Source organism: Hippopotamus amphibius, chromosome 2 (genome assembly GCF_030028045.1).
Source record: "Hippopotamus amphibius kiboko isolate mHipAmp2 chromosome 2, mHipAmp2.hap2, whole genome shotgun sequence".
Classification (NCBI taxonomy): domain Eukaryota; kingdom Metazoa; phylum Chordata; class Mammalia; order Artiodactyla; family Hippopotamidae; genus Hippopotamus; species Hippopotamus amphibius.
Window position 1 is genome coordinate 53,449,305 of NC_080187.1, and position 23,025 is coordinate 53,472,329.

The 23,025-nt window shown below is 45.7% G+C and overlaps 1 protein-coding gene across 1 annotated transcript; it reads left to right on the top strand.

The window, feature by feature from the left end:
* The first annotated feature begins 99 nt into the window (after positions 1–99).
* LOC130844346 (serine protease 52-like) lies at positions 100–23,016 on the top strand. The gene is made up of 8 exons (XM_057720638.1): positions 100–174; positions 5,681–5,790; positions 9,336–9,526; positions 14,659–14,851; positions 15,660–15,889; positions 18,546–18,569; positions 19,646–19,770; positions 22,747–23,016. Exons 1-8 carry the CDS (start codon positions 100–102, stop codon positions 23,014–23,016), a joined length of 1,218 nt encoding a protein of 405 aa, XP_057576621.1.
* Positions 23,017–23,025: the final 9 nt, after the last annotated feature.

Consider the following 23,025-nt stretch of genomic DNA (forward strand, 5'->3'; position numbering starts at 1 on the left):
TCCACATTGGGTAGTAATGAACCCATTTCTGTACCCCTGGCCACTCTCAGTCATTGGCGGAATGCAGCCCAAGAGAAGAGTGGTCTTGGCCTGACTGCAATGCTGAATCCGAAGAAGCAGCAACTGAAGGCTGCCATCAGCTATGCTCCTTGCAACAGGTTCTCTAAAGCAGATGTGAGTCCTGCACCTCTATGGCAACCACAATTTTATATCCTAAAGACCAAATAATAAATTTAACTGCCAATAACACAGGAAAGAGGAAATTGGTATATACAAATAAATAACAAAGCAAACATGAAAAGCTGGTTAGCTACTATAGTTCTCAAGTCTACAACTGATCCTGAGGTTGGTATTTATAAATTCCTTCTTCCAACTTGAATGAAGCTCAGTGGACCGTGGTTCTTTACTTGGTGGGGTGACCCAAACTTTCAGTTCTGAGGTCTTGGTGGTTTGCCTGTATTGGGTTGCTATAGTTTTCCATTAATTTCTCTCTTTGGATAATGAAATACTAACAGCATCCCCAGAAGATTGCACCGCCCCCGTCCCCAAACATATTCCTCCTTGTCCAAATTCTATTTGCAGCATGAGTCTATTCTTTAACAATAAGCATCAATCATCTCAGTCCGTAACTCCTCCTTTGCCTCTTGGTTAAATGGCTTGATGATCCCCGAATAGCCAGGATGCAGTCTCAGCTCTCAGGTCGATAGATCATTGTGTATCTTGATAAACGCATTCCTCCGTTAGGAACTAAGACCTCTAAATCTTCACAGCTCAATGTTGTGAAAAGAAGCAAAATATTTTTAGAGTGGGTCATTAGGTGAAAAGTAATTGAAATCAGTCGTGTTTCTAACCCTTGAGTTACAAACCCATGTTTTCTGGTCACAGAAGAATCAGCACCATATATCGAATACTGGTTCTTGAGATGCACTGTACTTTGTAAAAAAGTACTTCAACCTCACAAGTTGTTAGATCTCAGTAGGCTTAGTTACAGAACCTTCAGTAGGCCATTCTTCTTTTCTGGCAGGCATGCTGCTTCTGGGTTGTGGGATGCATGGTAAGAGCGGTGAATCCCATGGGCACCAACATGTTGCCTCATTTCTGTTGCATTATAACCAGTTGATCAGAAGTTGTACCAAGTAGAAAACCATATGATGAATAACTGGGCATTTAGTGGGGTGGCAGAAGCTTTGTGGGGCAAGGCAGACACATCCACATACAGAATAAATGTCTATTTCTATGATGAAAAAGTACTGCTTACCCCACAAGGGAAGAAGTCAAGTGTAATCAACCTTCCACAAGATGGGTTATGTGTTACATCATCCTCAACCTACAGATGACGGCCACAACAGGGTGTTTCAAGGATGCTGATGCTCCTTACGGAAATGTACTTTTCAATGCTTAATTTAACACAGTGTCCTCGGGACTCATTTAAGGGATGGAGTTAGAGGATGGGTGAGCAGGTCACACAATAAATCCATCCTGACATTCCTACTCAAGATTTTGTATTCCTTCTTTTATATTCTATAAAAGAATTCCATTTAATGTAGGCCATTTTTTTGTCCAGGGTTTTAGTCTGTCAGCTAAACAAACAGAGCCATTTCTAGCTGCTCCAGATAACACATTTCAATATAGATTTTCTCTTAAGTGCACTCAGATTGACAAATTTGGCCCAGTCACATTTTACTTTATCCTTTGCCTGACTCCCTTAGAATCTCTTCTCCCACATAATCCTCAGGTGTCTACAAATATACATTAGCAGAATGTCGCAGTTCTTTTAATGTGTATAACATCTCCTGGGTCAGACAAACTGATCCCCTATAAAGTCTATTGTGATGGCTCTACTTATGGTTCTGACTGCCACAAGAAGTGGTAGGGGAGGGATGTAGGGAGACTCAGCATCCCCTGGGAAAGTAATTATTTCAGTTAAGTCATTATAAAGTCTTCATGGAAGAGGAGGCTAGCCTCCCCAGGAAGGGGTAGAAGGGCTGCTTCTAATAGGAAGGGAAACTCAGCAGGATTTGAGGTTTATTTTATTTTATTTCATTTCATTTTGTTTCATTTCATTTCATTTTTGGCTGCACTGCACGGCATGCAGGGATCTTAGTTCCCCAACCAGGGGTGGAACCCATGCTCGCTGCAGTGGAAGCACAGAGTTCTAATCACTGGATGGCCAGGGGATGCCCGGATTTGAGGTTTTAAACTACACTAACTCATCTTAATCCATCCAGATATTCCACTGCAATTTTCTCGGTCATCTTCTTTACCAATCAATCACCCTCTCATGTAGGCACCTAAAGAAGCTGTGAATTCAAGTTATGTTATCATTCTGCCACCTTTCAGGACCAACTCTGGGCCTGATTTTTGATACACGAGATAAGAGATTCTTTTAGGGCAGTTGTAGAAACTTCTCTGGCTCTTGGATAATGCTTTTGAGATTGAAAATTTAAAACCCCAATATTATTGTTGTTGTTTTTCCTGTAAACTTTCCATCACATTTGGTAACAGTAGCCCTTGTACTTATCTCTTCCACCAGAAAATTCTATTGCAAAAACCACTTGTTCTCCTTTAATAGGATTCCAAGAATGACAGGTAATAATTTGAGAAACTGTTTTGACATTGCCTACCCTGGACTCCCAGAATCGCATTTTCCACCAGTGACGAGGTCATTACTGCCTTCAAATCAAATCAGGCCCGACAAGAAATCTTAGATTCCCATCTTTTCAGTTGTATTTCCTGAAACCACTTTCAATACTAAATAACTGTATCAGTCAGGATTCTATCTGGAAAATAGAAAATACTCTATGTATCTCAAGCTGAAAGGGATACAGCACATGGAGATGGATGCGTAAGGGCTTGAGGGCAAATATCAGAAAAAACAGTGGCTTGCTTTGAAAGCTCTGTAAGCCCCAGAAATCATAGAACTCATTGCTAACAATCTTATTATTCTCTTCAGCATCAGAGTAACAATTTGCCAGAGGACACCCAAAGTTAATGGCAAAACCTCACAGTTGTCTTCTGCTGAAATCCGCGTGCCTGTGTACAGTGCTAAGGGAAGACAATATTTCCGTCTCCTGCCTCCTAAAACTTGCCTGAGAATCTAAATTTGAAGCCTGTTGGGACTCTGAGAAACGTGACCAGGTTTCAGCATCTACAATACTTAGGAGAGTTTAGAAAGGCAGAGACGGGGCTAGACCTCAGGATACAATATCTGGCACACCAATCAACTAAACATGGAAAATAGAAGAGCAATTCCCTCAAACAGTCGCTATGAGGATTAAATGACACCTGCAAAGTCCTAAGCACCGTATAGTATATGTGCATAATTTAAGTGCTTGACATTTTAAATTTTTGGTTGCTGAGTCATCCACTTGGAAAGACATCCATCCTGAATAAAGATAATATCAGCTGTACGATGCAGCCACTAGCAAAACAACCAGATAAGGAATTGGGCTTGTGAAGGTCCTCACCCATGAAGGTCCCTTTTCCAGAAAGCCCTTGGTAACTGACCTAACTGCTCGAGGGGCCTATTTCTCCCTCCCTGCACCCTAATTCCTGGTCGCATGCTTTAAATTAGTCAATAAAGAATGAACCTGTGAGACCCTAGACACCCTACCCTCAACCCTAATAAAAGCCGATCCCTGGGTCTGTTATCTCTTTCTTTCTCTCTCTCCCTGCAACCTGGCTGTGTGGCCCCTCAGGGATGTCATGTACCCTCCAAGACCTGTGAGTAATAAATCTTGTTCCTCAAAGTTCCCTGATGGTTTTTGCTGAAGCAGTGCCTGCAACCCTAATAAGAACCACAAAGGCTGGTCCAGCCACACATTGGGGGAGATGTCCGCGGGCGCTGGCTGCAAGGAATGTGGTCTAGACGAGTGCCACCCGCGTTCCTAGCTGGCAGCGTGGCTATCAACAGGCTGAGACCAGCACATGACCATGAAAAGCCCTGCTGGGCAGCTGGCTGTCTTTACCCGTCCCGAAAGAAGAGTGGCGCACAGCTTTCAATTCTGTTCTCTGGGAGGGAGCACCAGATGATGCTGTGCAGTTATTTTCCATTTGTCCCCATTTCACCACCGTGAATCCACTGGCTGTCCTCCCCTGAGTCCTTGGAGGCTGGCTCCTAAGGACTGGTCATCTGAGGAATCCTCAGTGTCACATGGCTTGCCCTGGGCAGTGGGAGACACGGACAGGCACGAGGTGGGAAGGGAGGGATTGGGGTATTTCCTCCCTGCCCCTTCTCATCGGGGCCACTGTGCTGCCAGTGGCAGGGTCCCTCCTTGACCCAGTTCCTGCCGGGATCTCTCCTCCAAACCTGCCATTCTCACTGGACTAAGCAACTAGACTTTCTGTCCTTGTCCCCAAGGCTGAAGGCTGTGGCCAGTCTCCGAAATGCTCTGCTTCATTGGGATGTTTTACGATCAATGCCCACAGCTCTCTGTTACTTCAGGAAAGTAGCTTCATTTCAGTGTTCTCAGTGGAATTTCCTTCTGGGACCCTCTAGAATTGCTCTGCTCAGGGTGGTTTTCCTAAACACCCTGGGCCTGAGGTTTTGGAGCCATCAACCTCCTCGTGTCCACCTCAGTTGGCTGGACAGAAATTCAGAACGTCACGACAGGGCTCAGCACAAGGTCAGGGCGTGGATTGACACTGGACTTAAAGACTAGGCCCCCCCTCCCTTCCTGGCAGACAGGAGCACTGCACTCCATGAGCCAGCGGGCCATCAGCAAACGGCAGTTCCCTTATGGAGACATGAGTCCGAGGTCCCACCTGGCACCCCTGTCTTAAACGGAATCAGTGAACCTGGGTCGAGTCTCTCTGGCCTTGTGCTCAGATATCCCGAGCAGCCTGCACCAGGGAAGAATTAGGGCACAGCTGAAATCCAAAGGGAAAGGAAACAAGTGAAGATCCGTGGGGAACAATGTCTATTTCTTCATCCGTCTCCTGCCCCAAATAGCTCCGCTCTCCTCCCCCGCTGGTGTTTACCCGTGTGTCCCTTTCCCGGCAGCAGATGCCACCAGGCCTTAAAGTGGGTCACAGAGGCCAGTGAGGAGCCGACCAGGCCCGTGGGCCACGTCCTCCCCCGACCTCTCTCCCCAGGCTCCAGCCTGCAGTGGCAGAGCCCAGACCCCAGGTGGCCCCTGCCCTCCAGGGCATACTGGCAGGGTCCCTGCTGCCCAGAACCACAGCCAGCGAGGGGGGATCCTCTGTCCATCCTGTGAGGGGCGGAGGGGCTGGCACTGCGTGCTGCTGCGGCCTCCCTGCCCCTCCTGTCCTCCCACCCCTCCCACCGCAGTCCCCTCAGGGACCCCATCTCCCCAGGGCAGCCAGGGAGCCGCAGGACCCTGCTGCTTCCCCTGAGAACAGGGGTGGTTTCACACAGACCCACAGGACCCAAACCAGGGCTCCCCACACCCACGGGGGCAGAGGTGGTATAGAGGGTAGACGTAAATTAGTCAAAACAAACAAACAAATAAAAGCCCCAGATCTCAAACCCCAGGGCCCTGAGGCACAGGGAGGGAGATGCTTGCCCAGAGTAACCCAGCGGGCAAGTGGCCGAGCCCAGGCCCCAAGGACCCCTGCACACCCCCAGCCATGGATCTGCCCCTCCTGCCCCGACCTCCCACCCCTCCTCCTCCCCAGGATCCCTCCGTTTCGGGTCCTCATGGCGCCTTTCTCTCCACAGGTTCTGTCAGAGCACAGTTTCGGCCCGATCACCACCGACATCCGGGACGGACAGACTTTCTACTACGCGGAGGATTACCACCAGCAGTACCTGAGCAAGAACCCCAATGGGTACTGCAGCCTCAGGGGCACCAGAGTGTCCTGTCCCGTGGGTATTTATTATGAACCCAGAATTCACATGTTGGAACCCTAACCCCCAGTGTAACTGTATTTGTTGATGGGGCCACTAAGGTAGAAATTAAGGTTAAATGAGGTCATAAGGGTGGGGCCCTGATCCTATAGGATTAGTGTCCTTACAAGAAGACACAGCAGAGTGTTCTCTCTCCCTCCCTGAACAAACACTGAGGCCATACGAGGACACAGTGAAAAGGCTGGGTTCTGCAAACCCGGAAGAGGGGCCTCACCAGGAACTGGACAGGCTGCCACCTTGATCTTGGACTTTCAGCCTCCAGAGCTGTGAGAAAAAGAATTTCTGTTGTGTAAGCCAGCAGTCTATGGTGTTTTGTTATCGCAGCCTGAGCAGATTAAGCCAGAATTAAAAAGGAATCTCTCCCTATGTGGTTGGCCTTTGAGGTCACAACAAAAACACCTGCAACAAAGCAGGCACTTTTTTGTGGTTTGTTTCACAGTAGCTTTTTGAAGTGCACAAAGGCATTTTTTTAAAGGTCTGGTTTTTGAGATATAATTTAAATTTAGTAAATTACCCTTTTAAGGTGTATGGTTCCATGAATTCTGACAACTGCAAGATGGCTGTGTAACCAGCACCACAATCAAGACATAACCTTTCACCACCCCAGGAAGTTCCCCAGTGCCCCTTGGAACCAATCCCCTTTCCCAAACCCCAGCCCCTGGCAACAACTGCCATGCTCTCTCTTGCCTGTCTGTGCATCATGTGGAAGGTAGCAGTTGTCCAGCTTCTTCCACTCAGTGGAAGGCATTGGAGGTTCATGATTGTAGCATGTGTCTCTTCCTTTTTATTGCTGAGGACTATTGCTGTTGTCTGGATGGACCACCAGCTATGCACTCACCTGACAGACATGTAGGGTGTTAGTTTCTAGCAATTATGTGTAAAGACACCATAAACATTGTGTACACGTCTTGGTGTGGACATGTGTCTTCATGCAATGGTGTTTTTTGTTTTGTTTTTAGAAAAGAAGAAAAGTTTATTTTTTTGACATACAATAAACTGCATATATTTAAAGTGTATAATTTGATTTTTTTATTAGTCATCTATTTTATACATATTAATGTATATATAGCAATCCCAACCTCCCAATTCATCCCCCCCTTCCCCACTTGGTGTCCATATGTTTGTCCTCTACATCTGTGTCTCTATTTCTGCCTTGCAAACTAGCTGATCTGTACCATTTTCCTAGATTCCACATATATACGTTAATATACAATATTTGTTTTTCTCTTTCTGCTTTACTTCACTGTGTATGACAGTCTCTAGGTCCATCCATGTCTCTACAAATGACCCAATTTCGTTCCTTTTTATGGCTGAGTAATATTCCATTGTATACATGTACCACATCTTCTTTATCTATTTGCAATGGTGTTTTGATAAAAACGTGAGTTCACACACAAGTATGCTGGGAGATTTGGGAATTCTTTGGGGTCTGAATGAAGATCATGCACATGCTGTGTTCTCCTGTTCAGAACTCTGGGCCCAGCCGTGGAAGCCACGTGGTTAAGTTGGGTGACCTTAGGAATTCTTTATCTATGTCCTGTTTCACTTCATATGAACACATGCCGTCCATGGTCCCAAAGTTTGCAAACACTTATAGCTGCAATGAAACGTTTCTCTCTACTGAGCTCAAATCCATGTTGTTTTCTAAGAACAGAGATAAGGAGGCTGTGTCTCCCATTTCAGGCCCCCTCCTGGCAAAGAAAAGATATGTTAGGTTGATGAATTCTAATGCTTTGCTTACAGCTATGAGATGTATAGTAAATGTTTGTTGTGTTAAAAACTCCACATCCAATAAAAAGAACTAACTTCCTAATAGTTCATCAGCTTTTCACTTATTCTGATGGGATATCCCCAAGAGTTTTAAAGATAAATTGTAAAGCCTTAAAAGAGCTAGGGAAAGAAAAAGTCCCATAGTCATTTTCCCTAAAATGGGAGTCCATTATGTATAGAATTTTGGAAAACAGTTACACCTATAGCTCTTGCCAATCTTTAGTAATAATACTTGTTCTCCACACCCATCACGTCCATGGTGAGTTCTCATGAGAATTTTTCTGTGGCTGCTTAGTGGAGAAGATTGAACTCAGAGTCGAACTTTATTCAATAAACTGACCCCTGTCTACTGCTCAACCTTGCACATTATTCCAACCCAACATTTTAGTTCGACTTGGCCAGTATTAGACCATTTTGAGCTACTAAGCTCTATCTGCTTTAACGTAAAACTTCCTAGTTCCCATACCTTTGCACACATTTTCTGCCCATCTGGAATGCTGTATTAGTTCCCTAGGGCTGCCACAACAAAGTGCCACAAACTGGGTGGTTTAGAACAACAGAAATTTATTCTCTGGACTTCTGGAGGCCAGTAGTCCAAAATCAAGGTGTCGGCAGGACCATGCCCCCTCTGAAGGTACCCAGAAAGGATCTATTCCAGACCTCTCTTCCAGCTTCTGGCAGTTCCTTGCCTTGTGGCAGCATAACTCCAATCTCCACATGGTGTTCTCCCTGTGTGGGTCTGTGTATCCAAATTTTCCCTTCTTATAAGGACACCAGTCACCGCGGATTTGGGGCCAACCTGGCTCCAGTATGACTGCATCTTAATTAATTACATCAGCACAATCCTATCTCCAAATAAGGTCATACCTTGAGGTACTAGGGGTTAAGATGTCGACAGATGAATTTTGGAAAAACATCATTCAATCCATACATATGCCTTCCGGCCCATCCCTAACATCATCTCTCTCTGTGGGTTGACTCAGCCCAGGCAGAGCTTATTTCCTCTAGAGAATCTTCCCTAATAGCCTCTTTCCCCACCCACCACACACTCACGCTCCGCCCACACTGGGTAGGGGTGCCCCCCGCAGCCCCCAGTGATACCTTTGTCCAGTGTATTAAGGTGGTGTCTCTATTCACGTCTCTCCCAGGTGGGTGTGAGCTTCCAGGAGCCAGGGAACAAACACTGTTTATCTTTGCATCATTCTCCAAGCCTGGCATATAGTGAATGCTCTGTAAAGTGCTAGGCAACCCAGTGGACGAACACATGAATGAACTGTATGAACAAAAGCCACCCTGCAGCTAATTTATACATAGATTTGTTACTTTATGCATGTCTTGTTCATAGAAACTGCTGGCCAAAGCACCCTCCTTTGCTAGAAGACATAGAACTAGTAGAGAATTAAAATCATGGGCTTGGTATTTGCCAGGTTCTGGATGCACACACTGTCTCATTAATCCAATAATATATTGATGTAAATATTATGATTATCCTCATTTTACAGATGAGTAATCTGAGGCTCAAAGTTCAGGTCCCACTGGTGATGTGAGCTCTCTGCTGTAGGGCTCTGAGTCTGTGCTCGCTCAGCTCTATCACCTGACCTGTTTGGACTAGCAGCCTCAGGTCCCTTCTCCTGAGGAATGCCTTCAACTATTTTTTCCTGCTGCATTAGTGAATCTGAGATGCCCCGATTTGCAGGAGCCCAACTGGTGTGGAGTCCTCCGGCTCCACTGCCTCTGCCCCCAGTTCCACACTGACCTCCACATCCCAGAGGACTGACTGGCTCATAGAATCATCAGGTCCTGGGTCCAGGATGCCTCCTGGCACCTTATCTGGACTGTGCTGGCTCCACCCAGTGCCCTATTGTGACATGGGCATCAGGCTGGGCTGTGAGACGGCAGGTCACTCTGACTGGTCCCTCTGAATTGAATATGCAAAGTCTCGCCTGAAGCCCCTCCATCGGCTTGAGAAAAGACCAGGGCCAATGACAGGATGGAGGGATGGAAGAGCGGTGCTTCTGCTGCGAGTCGCCCTGCTGCTGCCCTGGCCAAGCAGCAGCCTGGCACGTAGGTGTTTCATGGTGTTCTCGGGTCTGTGCCTCTCCAGGGCTCTCACTCCTTGGCGGCCAGAAGAATCACCTGGGGAGCTTGTTCAACAGGTCAAGTTCTAGGATGCTGATTCTGTAGTTCTGGGTGGGATCTGAGGAACTGCACTTTTAATAAGGCTCCTCCAGTGAATCTGATGCTGGGACCCCTGGACCAGACTTTCAGATCATTGCTCCCCAAACACTCCCAACTTGAAAGTTACATGTGGAAAAGCCTGGTGTGTGTGTGTGTGTGTGTGTGTGTGTGTGTGTTTAACATCTATATTAGGTACCAGAGTTTTCCCAGAGTGAAAGGCCAATGTAAGTAAACCCTTTGGGAGGGGTAACCAGCTGTCCATCTGGAGATGCTAACTAACCATGTCCCACAGCTTCCAGGCCCTGTGTGATCAGAAAAAGGAATTTCCCTGCTGCTTTCTCTTTGAAAACATCCTGAAGGATCATGTAGAGCCTAACTGGTCTAATGTGAAACATAAGTAATATAACTGCAATGAAGGCAGCGTCTTAACACCTGCTATAGATCCATCTCCCGGGGTCCTGAGAACCTATGGAGCCTTGTGTTATGCTGTCAATTTGTTGGTTGACAGATATCAAACCTCTACCACGTCCTGGGAGCTGTTTTGTAGCAGGGAATGACATATTCAATTCCTACCCTTAAGCAGTTTTACTATCTATTGAGAGGAGGGAAGTATTAAACATAGAAATGAGTAAGTAAATAAGTTAAATGGTATGAAGCAGGTGAAACAGGCTAATGTGATGGGAGGTCTGCAGGCAGGTGTTGAGACTGTTCTAGGAGGCAGTCATGGAAAGCCTTCCTGAGATGACAAGACTTGGGTTGATCTGATGAGAAGGAGACATACTTCCAACCAGAAGTGACAGCATGTGCAAAGGCCCTGAGCAGTGAGTGAGTGTGGTATGTTTTAGAGGCAGATAGGCCAGTACAGTTGGGGCAGAGTGAACAGGAAGGGGGCCCTGAAGAAAGATGGGTCATAAAGGCACAGTGAGGACTTTGGATTTTATTCTGGTTACAATGGGAAGCCATCGGAGAGTCTAAATGGGAGAGTGAGAAATGGAAGGTGCTTGAGAAAACATTCTGGCTGCTACAGAGGCTAGACTGTGGGGATGCAAGAGTGGAAGGAGGGGGACGAGTTAGTGGGCAGGACAGGATGACGGCCTGGATGGGTTTATAGCAGGTTGGATGGAGAGGAGCGGCTGGTTTCTGGACATCTTTTGGTAATGTTGATGGAAATGACTGATGCGTTGCATGTGGGGAGTGAGAGAAAGAGGAGTCAAGGATGACTCCTGCCTGCATTTCTTGCCTAAGCAAACAGACAGGTGTGGTACCATCCATAGAACTGTGGAAGGCTTACAAGAAAGATGTGGAGTGGGGTCAGGTTCCATAGTTCAGTTTGGGCCATGTCAAGTTTGAGGCGCCTCTTAGACGTTGCTGTGAGATACTGACTAAAGCAGTTGGTTAATGGGTTGGGAGCTCAGTGGAGAGCCCTCAGAGAGTAAATGTGAGAGCATCTGTATAAAGATGATATTTGAAGTTTGGCTGGGATGAGATATTCTAGCCAAAATGCATAGAGAAAGAAGTGGTCTGAGGATTCATCTGTGACTTTTGGAAGAGGAGGTGGATTCAGCAAAAGAGTATGAGAAGGAATTGCCACTGATGTAGGAAGACGACCTGCGGGGACATCCTCCCAGTGAAACGTTGCCCACAGATGACCCCCGATTGAACCGAGAGCCTTGGGCAAAACTCAGACTTCTTCCTCCTTGGTCCAGACTAGAATGAAACCAAATGTCATCCCTCTAAGTCAACATGACATGAAAAAATAGGCAGCAGACTGCGTGAATACTTATCTTTGTATTAAAGATGAGGACACTGATGCTCAGAGAGGTTAAATCAGTGACTCCAAGTCACACAGCTAACAAACAATGGAGCCAAATCAGAACTTCTGATCCAAATCTCACCTCCTTCACTCTTTACCAGGTGCCCTGCCAGTTAGGAACTTTCCAGACTAAAACCAGTGCAGATTTTTGTTGTCTCTCCAGTCATGATTCTTTTTCTCTCATGGTGTCCAATATATTGAAAGGGTCTTTTGGGGGAAAAAGAATTTTTGAGACACCATGATGGTGCAAGCAAAGAGAAAACACTCAACTAAAAAGCTGAGATGAGACCTCCATATCTTAATCTGTTTGGTCAGATCTCTGGGTCTGGATCAATCAGTCACTGAGTCTGCAATGATTTCATTCCAGTGGGATTTGCAAGGGAAGATCTCTGAACTCCCCCACTAGGAGTTTGCTCTGTGGTGCTGGAGGACCCAAGACTTTATTTGTTTTTTTATCTACAGACTACATAAATCCCTTAGGTTTCCAGGGACTCTCCTGAGATTCACAACCACGGGTCTCATATTTTTCCAGCCAACCCCAATTCTAATTTTCAACAAAGTTGAGCCATTGAGGATGTAAAAATATAGAAGATCTTTTGTACTCACGTAAGACTTTGCATGTAAATACCTTCACGTTTCAGTTTGCATGATCACTGGTAGCCTGACATCACTATCAATACAGCATTTAAACTGTTGTACTCAAAATCACATAATGTTTTACATTAACGTAATGTAAGTAAAAATATTTCCCCCTTGTCATTTTGAACTGTAAAAGTAAAGTATTTTATTTTTTATAAATAAATTAATTAATTTATGGCTGCATTGGGTTTCTGTTGCTGTGCACAGGTTTTTCTCTAGTTGTGGTGAGCGGGGGCTGCTCTTCGTTGAGGTGCACGGGCTTCTCAGTGCAGTGGCTTCTCTTGTTGTGGAGCGTGGGCTCTAGGCACATGGGCTTCAGTAGTTGTGGCGCACAGGCTTAGCTGCTCCAAGGCATGTGGGATCTTCCCGGACCAGGGCTCAAATCCGTGTCCTCTGCATTGGCAGGTGGATTCTTAACCACTGTGCCACCAGGGAAGTCCCAGTAAAGTATTTTAGAACTGGAGAGAACCTTCGAGATGATTTTATTGAGTCCCGTCATTTTATAGGTGAGAAAACTGAAGAACCTAGAGGTAGCCTATTCCACTTCAGAGAATTCTATTGTTCATTTTTATATTAAAAAATGTACAAATTCCTTGGGTTCCCAGGGACTCTTATAAATTAATCACCGGCCTCAGATTGTCCAGGTCACCCTCAATTCTGTGTAATGTCCAACAGAGTGGAGTATGACAATATGGCAGAATTTGTATACTTCCGTAAGTATAAAAATTTCATGCCATCATATGGTTTTCCCCCACTGACACTGGGTCTGAGCAACTCTGACACCACATCCTTAAGAAAACCCTGCAGAAGCCTGTAGGCCCACCCTCTTATGCTCCCTACCATAAGGCTTCCCAATATACTAGTTACTCACTTCTGAACACACTCCGTTTGTTAATGCTGATCTTACGCCTCGAGACCCCAGACCAGTGACTATCAAATGCTACAGTCTAGGAAGTAGAGGGCTTAGCAGTCAGGTCATCTCAACAGCATCTTGTGGTTGATAGTTTCATATGAGAAACTTGCAAGCCAAGGCTCCTCCCACAATCCTGAGTTTGGGATCTATTACTTTTTTGACTGGAGTTGTGAGACTATTTCTGGTCCTAGCTGAGTTCAGTATTGATGGTTCGTGCCCAGGATTCAGATGCGATCAGATAATTTTCAATCTCAGTTGTGTAATCTATTAAATATTAGTTCTTGCTCAGGTTTGTGTCATGCATTATTATGCACTTTTCCCCTCAAGTGTAAGATGACTTTTTACTCGTTTAAATTTTAAAGGCGTCTATTAACACCAATTTAGCTTGGTATCCTACTGCTGCTCCGTTGTTTCCCCTTTAAAATGAGACGATGATAATTCAACCATCTCATGAGATTTGTGTGAGAATTCAATTAATTAATTTAGATAAAACAGAATGGTGCCTGGCAGATAGGAAGCACTCAACATTTTAGATTTTATGATGTTTATTTTTTCCCATTACTCAGATGATGTTGGAAACCCATCAGAAGTCATCAAAATGATCCTATCACATAGGAAATGCCAAAATTTTAATTTCTCTCAAGGTGCAATTGGGGCGATCTTTAGAATTAAACTTGGGTGAAAGACGTTGGTACCATGAATCACAATAGAAAATGCAGGAAAGGAATCAGTTGGGAAAGGGGGGGCTGATCAATTTTCCCTAGGCTTCCCTACTGGGGTGCCACAGCAAGACCCAGCCCCAGGGCTTGTGGCTGTGTGCCTCTCCCCACAGGTCCTCAGAGGGGCACCCTTTCAAGAAGCACAGCGATGGTAAAGGCACCCAAAAGCACAATCTCACAATTGCGGTGCCCTTGGTAGGCATGCAGGATATCAGTTTTTTGTGTAATAAATAAATAAATTTATTTATTTATTTATTTTTGGCTGCATTGGGTCTTTGTTGTTGTGCGCGGGCTTTCTCTAGTTGGAGCAAGTGGGGGCTACTCTTCATTGCGGTGCCCGGGCTTCTCATTGCAGTGGCTTCTCTTGTTGCAGAGCACAGGCTTTAGGTGTGTGGCCTTCAGTAGTTGCGGCACGCGGCTCAACAGTTGTGGCTCGTGGGCTCTAGAACGCAGGATCAGTGGTTGTGGCTCACAGGCTTAGTTGCTCCGAGGCATGTGGGATCTTCCTGGACCAGGACATGAACCCTCTGTCCCCTGTATTGGCAGGCGGATTCTTAACCACTGCACCACCAGGGAAGACCCAGAGGGTTTTATTTTTGTTTGATGGATCTCCCACATGGTATTAAACTGGCTGAGCCACTGCTGTCTGTGTGCCGGTGGGGAGAAGGGGAAATTGTAATTAAGTGTTTTCCAAGCCAACCAACCTTGACTATTGGGCCCTGGGTCTCTCCTGCCTCTTTCTTCTTTCTACTCTCAGTGAAATGTGGCCAAACAATAAACAGTCCTGAGAAGTCAGAAGCTTTGAATATCATAGGCGGGGTACCTGCAGACATTGTAGATTTCCCATGGCAGGTGCGTATCCTTAACAATGGCCGGCATCTCTGTGGAGGATCGATCCTCACTGAGTGGTGGATTCTAACTGCAGCCCATTGCTTCAAAAACAAAAATATGTAAGTATCGTAGATAGAATTTTTTTTTTTCAAATCAGTGTGGTAGAATATTTGCTCTGACATGCCTATTATTCATGTTCATCAGCCACAAAACAAAATACCGGGAGGTAGATGCCTGTGTGGTTAAATATCACACTTTGCAGGTGGAAAGAAGTTGTTCTCCTCCTAGGGTGTTGCACAGCTTGTTGTGTGGGATCTGCACTGCAGAGCAAATGTTCCTTGGGCTTCTCAGCATTTTGCTAAGGGCATGTAGTCCTGGTCCAAACTCCTGCAGACTCCATTCCTAAAAATTTAATCTTATTCAGGGAGAGAGTGGGCTGACAGTGACCACAGAGTTGGGGAAATCCTGGAAGGATCAGACCCTGAGGGCAGGGCGCCAGGCCTGGTTACATGGCAGAAGGTGCTGTCTGAGCCCCAGTCCACAAAATATTTTTGCAAAACTTCCCAGGTGTCTGAATGTAGCCAGTCCAGCTTTTCTTGCAAATCAAGGTCAAGTCCCTCAATTACTTATGCCATAGACATCTATAAATGTCTAGATATGCTTCCTAGACACGTGTTGATGAAATTTACAAGTGAATTTGCCCAAACAAAGGGCCATCAGGTCAAGAGCTGGTTGGCCAGAAGGCAGCCAGGCCCTCAGGTCTGGCTCCTCCTCCCTGGCTCTGTGCCAAGTGCAGAGCCCCAGCTGCCTCCCTCCCCCCAGATCTCAGGATCGCAGTCTCAGACGGTGCAGTTTTTTTCTCCTAAGGCTCACCTTTTACCCTCCCACCACTTAATTTTTTTTCTCTTTCTTTTGTTTTGGAATAAGATCTGCCTTGGAGGTCGTACATGGTGAAGAAAATCTTGACACAGAGATAAAAGTGGACAAGCTAATTACTCATTATTATTTTGATAGCTGGCTCTACATTAATGACATTGCTTTGCTGCTACTCAAATCCCCACTGAACTTGGGTGTCAAGAAGGTGCCCATCTGCCTTTCAGAGGTCTCTGACATAAAGAAATGGACAAACTGCTGGGTGACTGGATGGGGCACTACCAGTGAGTTACTACAGCCCAACCTGGGGTGGGGGGTGGCACCCTGGCTGAGGTTTGCAATGAGAAGCAGAGTCTGGAGGCTCTGCTGGCCTTAGGAGGTCTGCCTGGTGGACCTTGGGAATTCCTTTTTTTTTTAGAGTGTACAATTTGGTATCCCAGTCTCCCAGTTCATTCCCCCCCAACCCTTGCTGCTTTCCCCGCTTGGTGTCCATGTGTTTGTTCTCTACACCTGTGTCTCTATTTCTGCCTTGCATTTCCTCTTTCATAGTTGTTAGCATTTGCCTTATGCATTGAGGTGTTCCTATACTGGGTGCATATATATTTATAATTGTTATCTCCTCTTCTTGGATGGATCCCTTGATCTTTATGTAATGTCCTTTCTTGTCTCTTGTAACATTTTTTATTTTAAAGTCTATTTTATCTGATATGAGTATTGCTACTCCAGCTTTCTTTTGATTTCCATTTGCATGGAATATCTTTTCCCATCCCCTCACTTTCAGTCTGTATGTGTGCCTAGGTCTGAAGTGGGTCTCTTCAAGACAGCATATATATGGGTCTTGTTGTTGTATCCATTCAGCCAGTCTGTGTCTTTTGGTTGGTGCATTTAGTCCATTTACATTCAAGGTAATTATCGAGATGTATGTTCCTATTACCATTTTCTTAATTGTTTTGTTGTTGTTTCTGTAGGTCCCTTTCTTCTCTTATGTTTCCTGCTTAGAGAAGTTCCTTTAGCATTTGTTGTAGGGCTGGTTTGGTGGTGCTGAATTCTCTTCGCTGTTGCTTGTCTGTAAAGCTTTTGATTTCTCCCTGGAATCTGAATGAGATCCTTGCTGGGTAGAGTATTCTTGGTTGTAGTTTCTTCCCTTTCATCACTTTAAATATATCATGCCACTCACTCCCTTCTGGCTTGCAGAGTTTCTATTGAGAAATCAGCTGTTACCCTTATGGGAGTTCCCTTGTATGTTATTTGTTGTTTTTCCCTCATTGCTTTTAATAACATTTCTCTGTCTTTAATTTTTGTCAGTTTGACTACTATATGTCTTGGCATGTTTCTCCTTGGATTTATCCTGCCTGGGACTCTCTGCGCTTCCTGGACTTGGGTAGCTATTTCCTTTCCCATGTTAGGGAAGTTTTCAACTACAATCTCTTCCAATATTTTCTTGGGTCCTTTCTCTCTCTCTCGTCCCCTTCTGGGACCCCTATAATGCGAATGTTGGTGCGTTTAACATTGTCCCAGAGGTCTCTTAGGCTGTCTTCAGTTCTTTTCATTCTTTTTTCCTTATACTTTTCTGCACCAGTGATTATCACCATTCTGTCTTCCAGGTCACTTATTTGTCCTTCTGCCTCAGTTAATCTGCTATTGGTTCCTTCTAGTGTATTTCTCATTTCAGTTATTGTGTTGCATATCTCTGTTTGTTTGCTCTTTAATTCTTCTAGGTCTTTGGTAAACTTTTTGATCTTTGCATCCAGTCTTTTTTCAAAGTCCTGGATCATCTTCACTATCATTATTCTGAATTCTTTTTCTGTAAGGGTGCCTATCTCCTCTTCATTCAGTTGTTTTTCTGGGGTTTTATCCTGTCCCTTCATTTGGTACAAAGTCCTCTGCTTTTTCATTTTCTCTTTCTGTGGCTGTGGTTTTAGTTCCACAAGATGAAATACTGCTGATACTGCTTGATACTGCTGTCTGCCCTCTTGTGGAGGAAGCTATCTAGGAGGCTCGTGCATGCTTCCTGATGGGAGGGACTGATGGTGGGTAGGGCTGGGTGGGCAGAGCTCAGTAAAGCTTTAATATGATTTTGTGGGCGGAGCTCAGTAAAACTTTAATCTGTTTGTCTGCTAATGGGTGGGGCTGTGTTCACACCTTGTTGGTTGTTTGGCCTGAGGCTACCTTGCACTGGAGCTTACAGGCTCTTTGGTGGGGCTAATGGCAGACTCTGGGAGAGCTCACACCAATGAGCACTTCCCAGAACCCCTGCTGCCAGTGCCCCTGTCTCCTTGGTGAGCCACAGCTGCCCCCCCCCCCACCTCCGCAGGCAACCCCCCAACATCAGCAGGTAGGTCTGGTTCAGTCTCCTATGGGGTCACTGCTCCTTCCCCCTGGGTCCTGGTGAGCACACTTTTTTGTGTGCCCTCCAAGAGTGGAGTCTCTGTTTCCCCCAGTCCTGTGGAGGTCCTGCAATCAAATCCCTCTGGCTTTCAGAGTCTGATTCTCTGGGGATTCCTCCTCCCGTTGCTGGACTCCCAGGTTGGGAAGCCTGACGTGGGGCTCAGAACCCTCACTTTAGTGGGTGGACTTCTGCAGTATAACTGTTCTCCAATTTGTGAGTCACCCACCCAGCATTTATGGGATTTGATTTTAACGCAATTGTGCCCCTCCTACCGTCTCATTGCCGTCTCATTGCGGCTTCTCCTTTGTCTCTGGATGTGGGGTGTCTTTTATGGTGAGTTCCAGTGTCTTTCTGTCAATGATTGTTCAGCAGTTAGTTGTAATTCTGGTGCTCTTACAAGAGGGAGTCGGGAATTCCTGATCTTAGTTAAGGTCCCATGATGACCTTTCTCCTCAGTCCACATGGAAGCCATCCTTCCTGGGCTCCTGTAGCAAGTTTTAGGTCCATATTATGAAACAGGAACCCTAAACAGGGCCTTGGGGAAAACCCAGGCACAAGTGTTCAGAGTCTTCAGGGTGACTTGGAGGAATTCGGAAGGACATACCAATGGGCAAAGGGGCTGGGCTCCAGGAAGTCCACGCCCATGTCAGCCAGAGCAACTCTGTTCCGATTGATGGCACCAGTTCTGCTCCCCTGTGATAAAGGGCTCTGTGGCTAAAATCTCTGAAAACTACAGATCTAGGCCAAGGAGGAGGGGATAAACCAAATATAAATTTGTCTTTCTAGAGTCAACCGGTAACCTATTCCTGCTACTTTGCCCAGCTGACCCACAAAAGTTTCCTTTTGTCTTCCTTCTTGGTGAATGTGACTTTCCCCATAATCGACAGAGCAGGAAAAATCATATTCCACTCAATGCTGCTCTCCCAAGGAGGCACTCAAATGGCTCTACATGGATTCCTACACAATCCCAAAGCTCAGAGCTGTGTTAGATTCCTCCTTGGGAACTGCCCTTAGAAGCTCTTCAATAGCTTCAAAAAAAAAAAAAAAAAAAGGCCACCTTCCTAGAGTTCCTCATGCTTCATTTATCTCATTTTCATTGAAACTCCTCTATAATCAGGCAGTGTTGTAGGATCTAGGGATTCAGCAACATACTAAGAGGAAAACATGCCCATCTTTGGGAGTAGACATTCCAAGAGCTGGGCTCAGCTGGAGCCCATAGGCTGTGAACTCCTCAAGGGCCCTGACACAAGGTTCAAGCCAATCTTTTTATGTCATGGGTCCCAGTACAGAACTTGCCATCGTGGGTTCTCTTTACATCCTTATAGATTTGAATGAAACTCCTTTTTAGGATCCTAGCTGGAACTTGGCACCCTTGGCAGGGCGAGAAGATGGTTCACTGAGGCTAAAATCCTGTAGAGACCCAGTCCTAGATCTTGATTCAGAGAGGGTGGGCTCAAGAGTCTCCTGGACACCCCTCCTAGCACCTCCTCACCCAGTCCAAATTTGGGTCATTCCCTGGGCCATAGGGCAGTTCCCTTGCTATTAAGGTGAAAAGACATGATGTGGGTGGGCCCCCCACAGGGACCGCATTGAGCTCAGGGTCCTCTCTCCAACTGTTTCTTCTTTGGCTCAGTTCCTAAGCAAAGTACAGAAACAGGGCTCCGGAAAGTCAACATGCAGCTGATTGACTGGGAAACATGTGTCCACATGATGCCTTTGCTCACCAAGACCATGCTGTGTGCCGGGGACCTTCGAGGTGGGAAGGACGCCTGTCAGGTAACACAGTTTCTCCGTGGCCTGGAGAGAGGTTGCCCCAGAATGCTGGCCAACAGTGCCAGGAAACCTGGTTCCCCTTTCTCCCCTGGATAGGAGGTGGATTAAAACAACAGAAACGTGTTCTCTCCCAGAGGCCAGAAGTCCAAAATCAAGGCGTCAGTAGGGCTATGCTCCCTCTGGAGGTTCTAGGGGAGGATCCGTCCTTGCCTTTTCCAGCTTCTGGTGGTTGCAGGCTATCCTGGGCATTCCTTATCCTGTAGGTGCATCAATTCGATCTCTGCCTCCATCTTCACATGGCCCTCTCCCCTGTGTGTGTCTCCTCTGCTTTCTCTTCTTCTAGGGATACTAGTCAGAGTAGGGCCCATGCTCATCCAGTAGGGCTTCATCTTAATGGAACTAATTACATCTATACAGATCCTATTTCCAAATAAGGTTGAATTCTGGGGTCCAGGTGGACATGAATTTGGGAGGGATGCTTTGTAACCAAAGGGAGTCTGTGCAGGGTAGCAGTCAGGACTGCAGGCTCCCTTAGCTTCCCTCCTGGCTCCTCTGCTCACTGCCTGGACTTCCCTCTGTGCCTGTGCCTTTTCAGATTTCCCCATCTGTAAAATGGGACTGCTAAGAGTCCTCTTAGGACTGTTGTGAAGATAAAGTGAGTCAATGCACAAAAGCATCTAGAAGAGCATAGAGCAGAGGAGGGTCATGGTAAACACTATGAATATTGTTTTCTCCACCACCATCTCTTACATCTGTTCGGTGCTCAATAGCACACAAAGTGCTTCCACAAATACATCAAACTAGCCCTAGGGAGCAGGCCTATTTCAGATGGGAAAAGGAGGACCCGGAAAGCTGACAGCTTTGCAGAGGGCACACCAACAAGGTAAATTACAGACCCCGAGTTCCAACCAAGGCATGCTCACTTCAGGAGTGAGAGCCATCTTTCGGGTTCCGGTAGAAACAGGGCTGCAAATTCAGCAGCCCAGCAGGGCCCAGCCCAGATGTGCCTGGTTCAGCAACCACAAAAATGCTGGGTGCTACCAGTGAGTACAGGCTTGCCATATATTAGGGCCAGGCGTAGTGCTTTATAGTGTCATTACCCTTCACACTGTGGTCCTGCAGGAGAGGTACAATTATCATCAGGATAAAAACGAGCCTCAAGTGACTTCCCTGGTGGTGCAGTGGTTGAGAATCTGCCTGCCAATGCAGGGGACACAGGTTCAGATCCTGGCCCAGGAAGATCCCACGTGCTGAGGAGAAACTAAGTCTGTGTGCCACAACTACTGAGCCTGTGCTCTAGAGCCCGAGAGCCACAGCTACTGAGCCCACACACTGCAACGACTGAAGCCCTCACGCCTAGAACCTGTGCTCCACAGCAAGAGAAGCCACCGCAGTGAGAAGCCTGAGCACTGCAACGAGGAATAGCCCCTGCTCGCCGCAACTAGAGAAAGCCCGCGCACAGCAACGAAGACCCAACGTAGTCAAAACAAACAAATGAAAAAACAAAAAAACCATGAGCCTCAAAATGCTGAAGAAAAATTTCACATTCTCTCAACTAAGCACTCACCCTGGGATTTGAACCAAGGTCTGTTTGGCTCAAGAAATTTAAGTTCTTAACTGTACATCTGTCACATAGATCCCCTCATCCCTAGAGAAGAGAGTATAATTCTTCACTTTAAGGAAAGGTCATGGGAATTTCCAGTGACTTCAAAGAATTGGGTAAAGAACAGTTTATTTCCAAGTAAGTTGACGGAAACAGCAATTTGTTCAACCTAGTTTAAAAAAATCAAATAAACCCATATCCTATTTTGTGGGGGGTGGGGGGTTGTTGTTATTTGTTTTGTATTTGTATTTTTGGCTTATTAAATGGTGCCTCTTTTTGACTTTTCTGTATGTTACTTAATATTTTCAAAAATAAATCTTGGTAAGCTGTGAGGCACTATGTACCACTGGATCCTATTTCTGGGAAATAATAATGATGTGTATGTATTTGCATACATGAGGATGTGGAAAGTTACATTTGGCTAAGGAGTTGCTTCTGCATGGTTGGAATTAGAAATGTTATTTATTTCACTTATTTATTTGAGTACATGGTAAAGAAAATTCCAGTGTATAGAGGGGTGTACAGTGAAGAGGAATTTTATCTCTTATAGTCGTTCTCCTATTCACTCCCCAGAGACACCACTGTTACAGTGTTAACTGTATCTTACCTGAAAATTCTTCTCATATACAATTGTGTGTGTGCGCTAATATATAAATTTACTTATATAATTATGGGTGTTCTTCATGTTCTTTTTCCATATCTCAGTTTTCTTATTTTTTAATGAAGATACATTATTCTTTAGCAGAAATTTTTAAAAAGGTCCAAAAGATTTGGCAATCTCTTTCATGATGCTTTAAGTTTGGAAATTAAGATTTGATGTTTTAAACCACAATCTAACATTTTGACACATTTTTTTGTACTTTCTGTATTCTGTATATACAGTCTGTATGCCTGCTGTCTTCAACCAATGACCTAGTATAAAGCAGAATGGATTTGGGGTTTCAGTTTTTACTTTTTGCTACTGTGAACAACATAGAAAGAGCAAAACAAGGTCTTTCTGGGGAAACTGGGAGAATTCCCAAAAAACAAAAAAGTGTTTAGAGGCAAGATGGATTAGAAAACCACTTCCTCCTGATGTATCAGAATGAGTGCATGTGACTGGGTGATGACGGTGGTGGTGGCGATGGATATTTATTTTTTGACCGAATTGTCATTCATCACCATTGCTTTTGACCGAATTGTTCACTCCCTTTTCTGACAGTCACAGAGCTGGGAGCATAGTCATGTAGTCGGACAGCCGAAAGAAAAGCAAAAACATCCACCCGTCCAGTGACACCTAAGTGCTTTGTGCCTTGTGCCGGAAGCCCATACCTCAATAGGCTATAAGAGCAACTTGCCACCATCCCTTCCACTCCCAAACAACTCTTCTCTCCTAGGGTGACAGTGGGGGGCCTCTGGTTTGCCAGAAAAAAACCAACAAAACCAAATGGTACCAGCTGGGCATTGTCAGCTGGGGAGTGGGCTGTGGCCGGAAGAAGCGGCCTGGAGTGTACACGAAAGTGTCTAGTTATCTGTCCTGGATTGAGGAGGAGACCAAGCTGTTACAAAGGCCCTACAAGCACGAGCCGGACTCCGGGGACAGTTTGCTTCTGTCATCCTGGGCCATCTTGCTACTGTATTCTGTGATGTTTCTGTTATTCCTATGATTAAATACT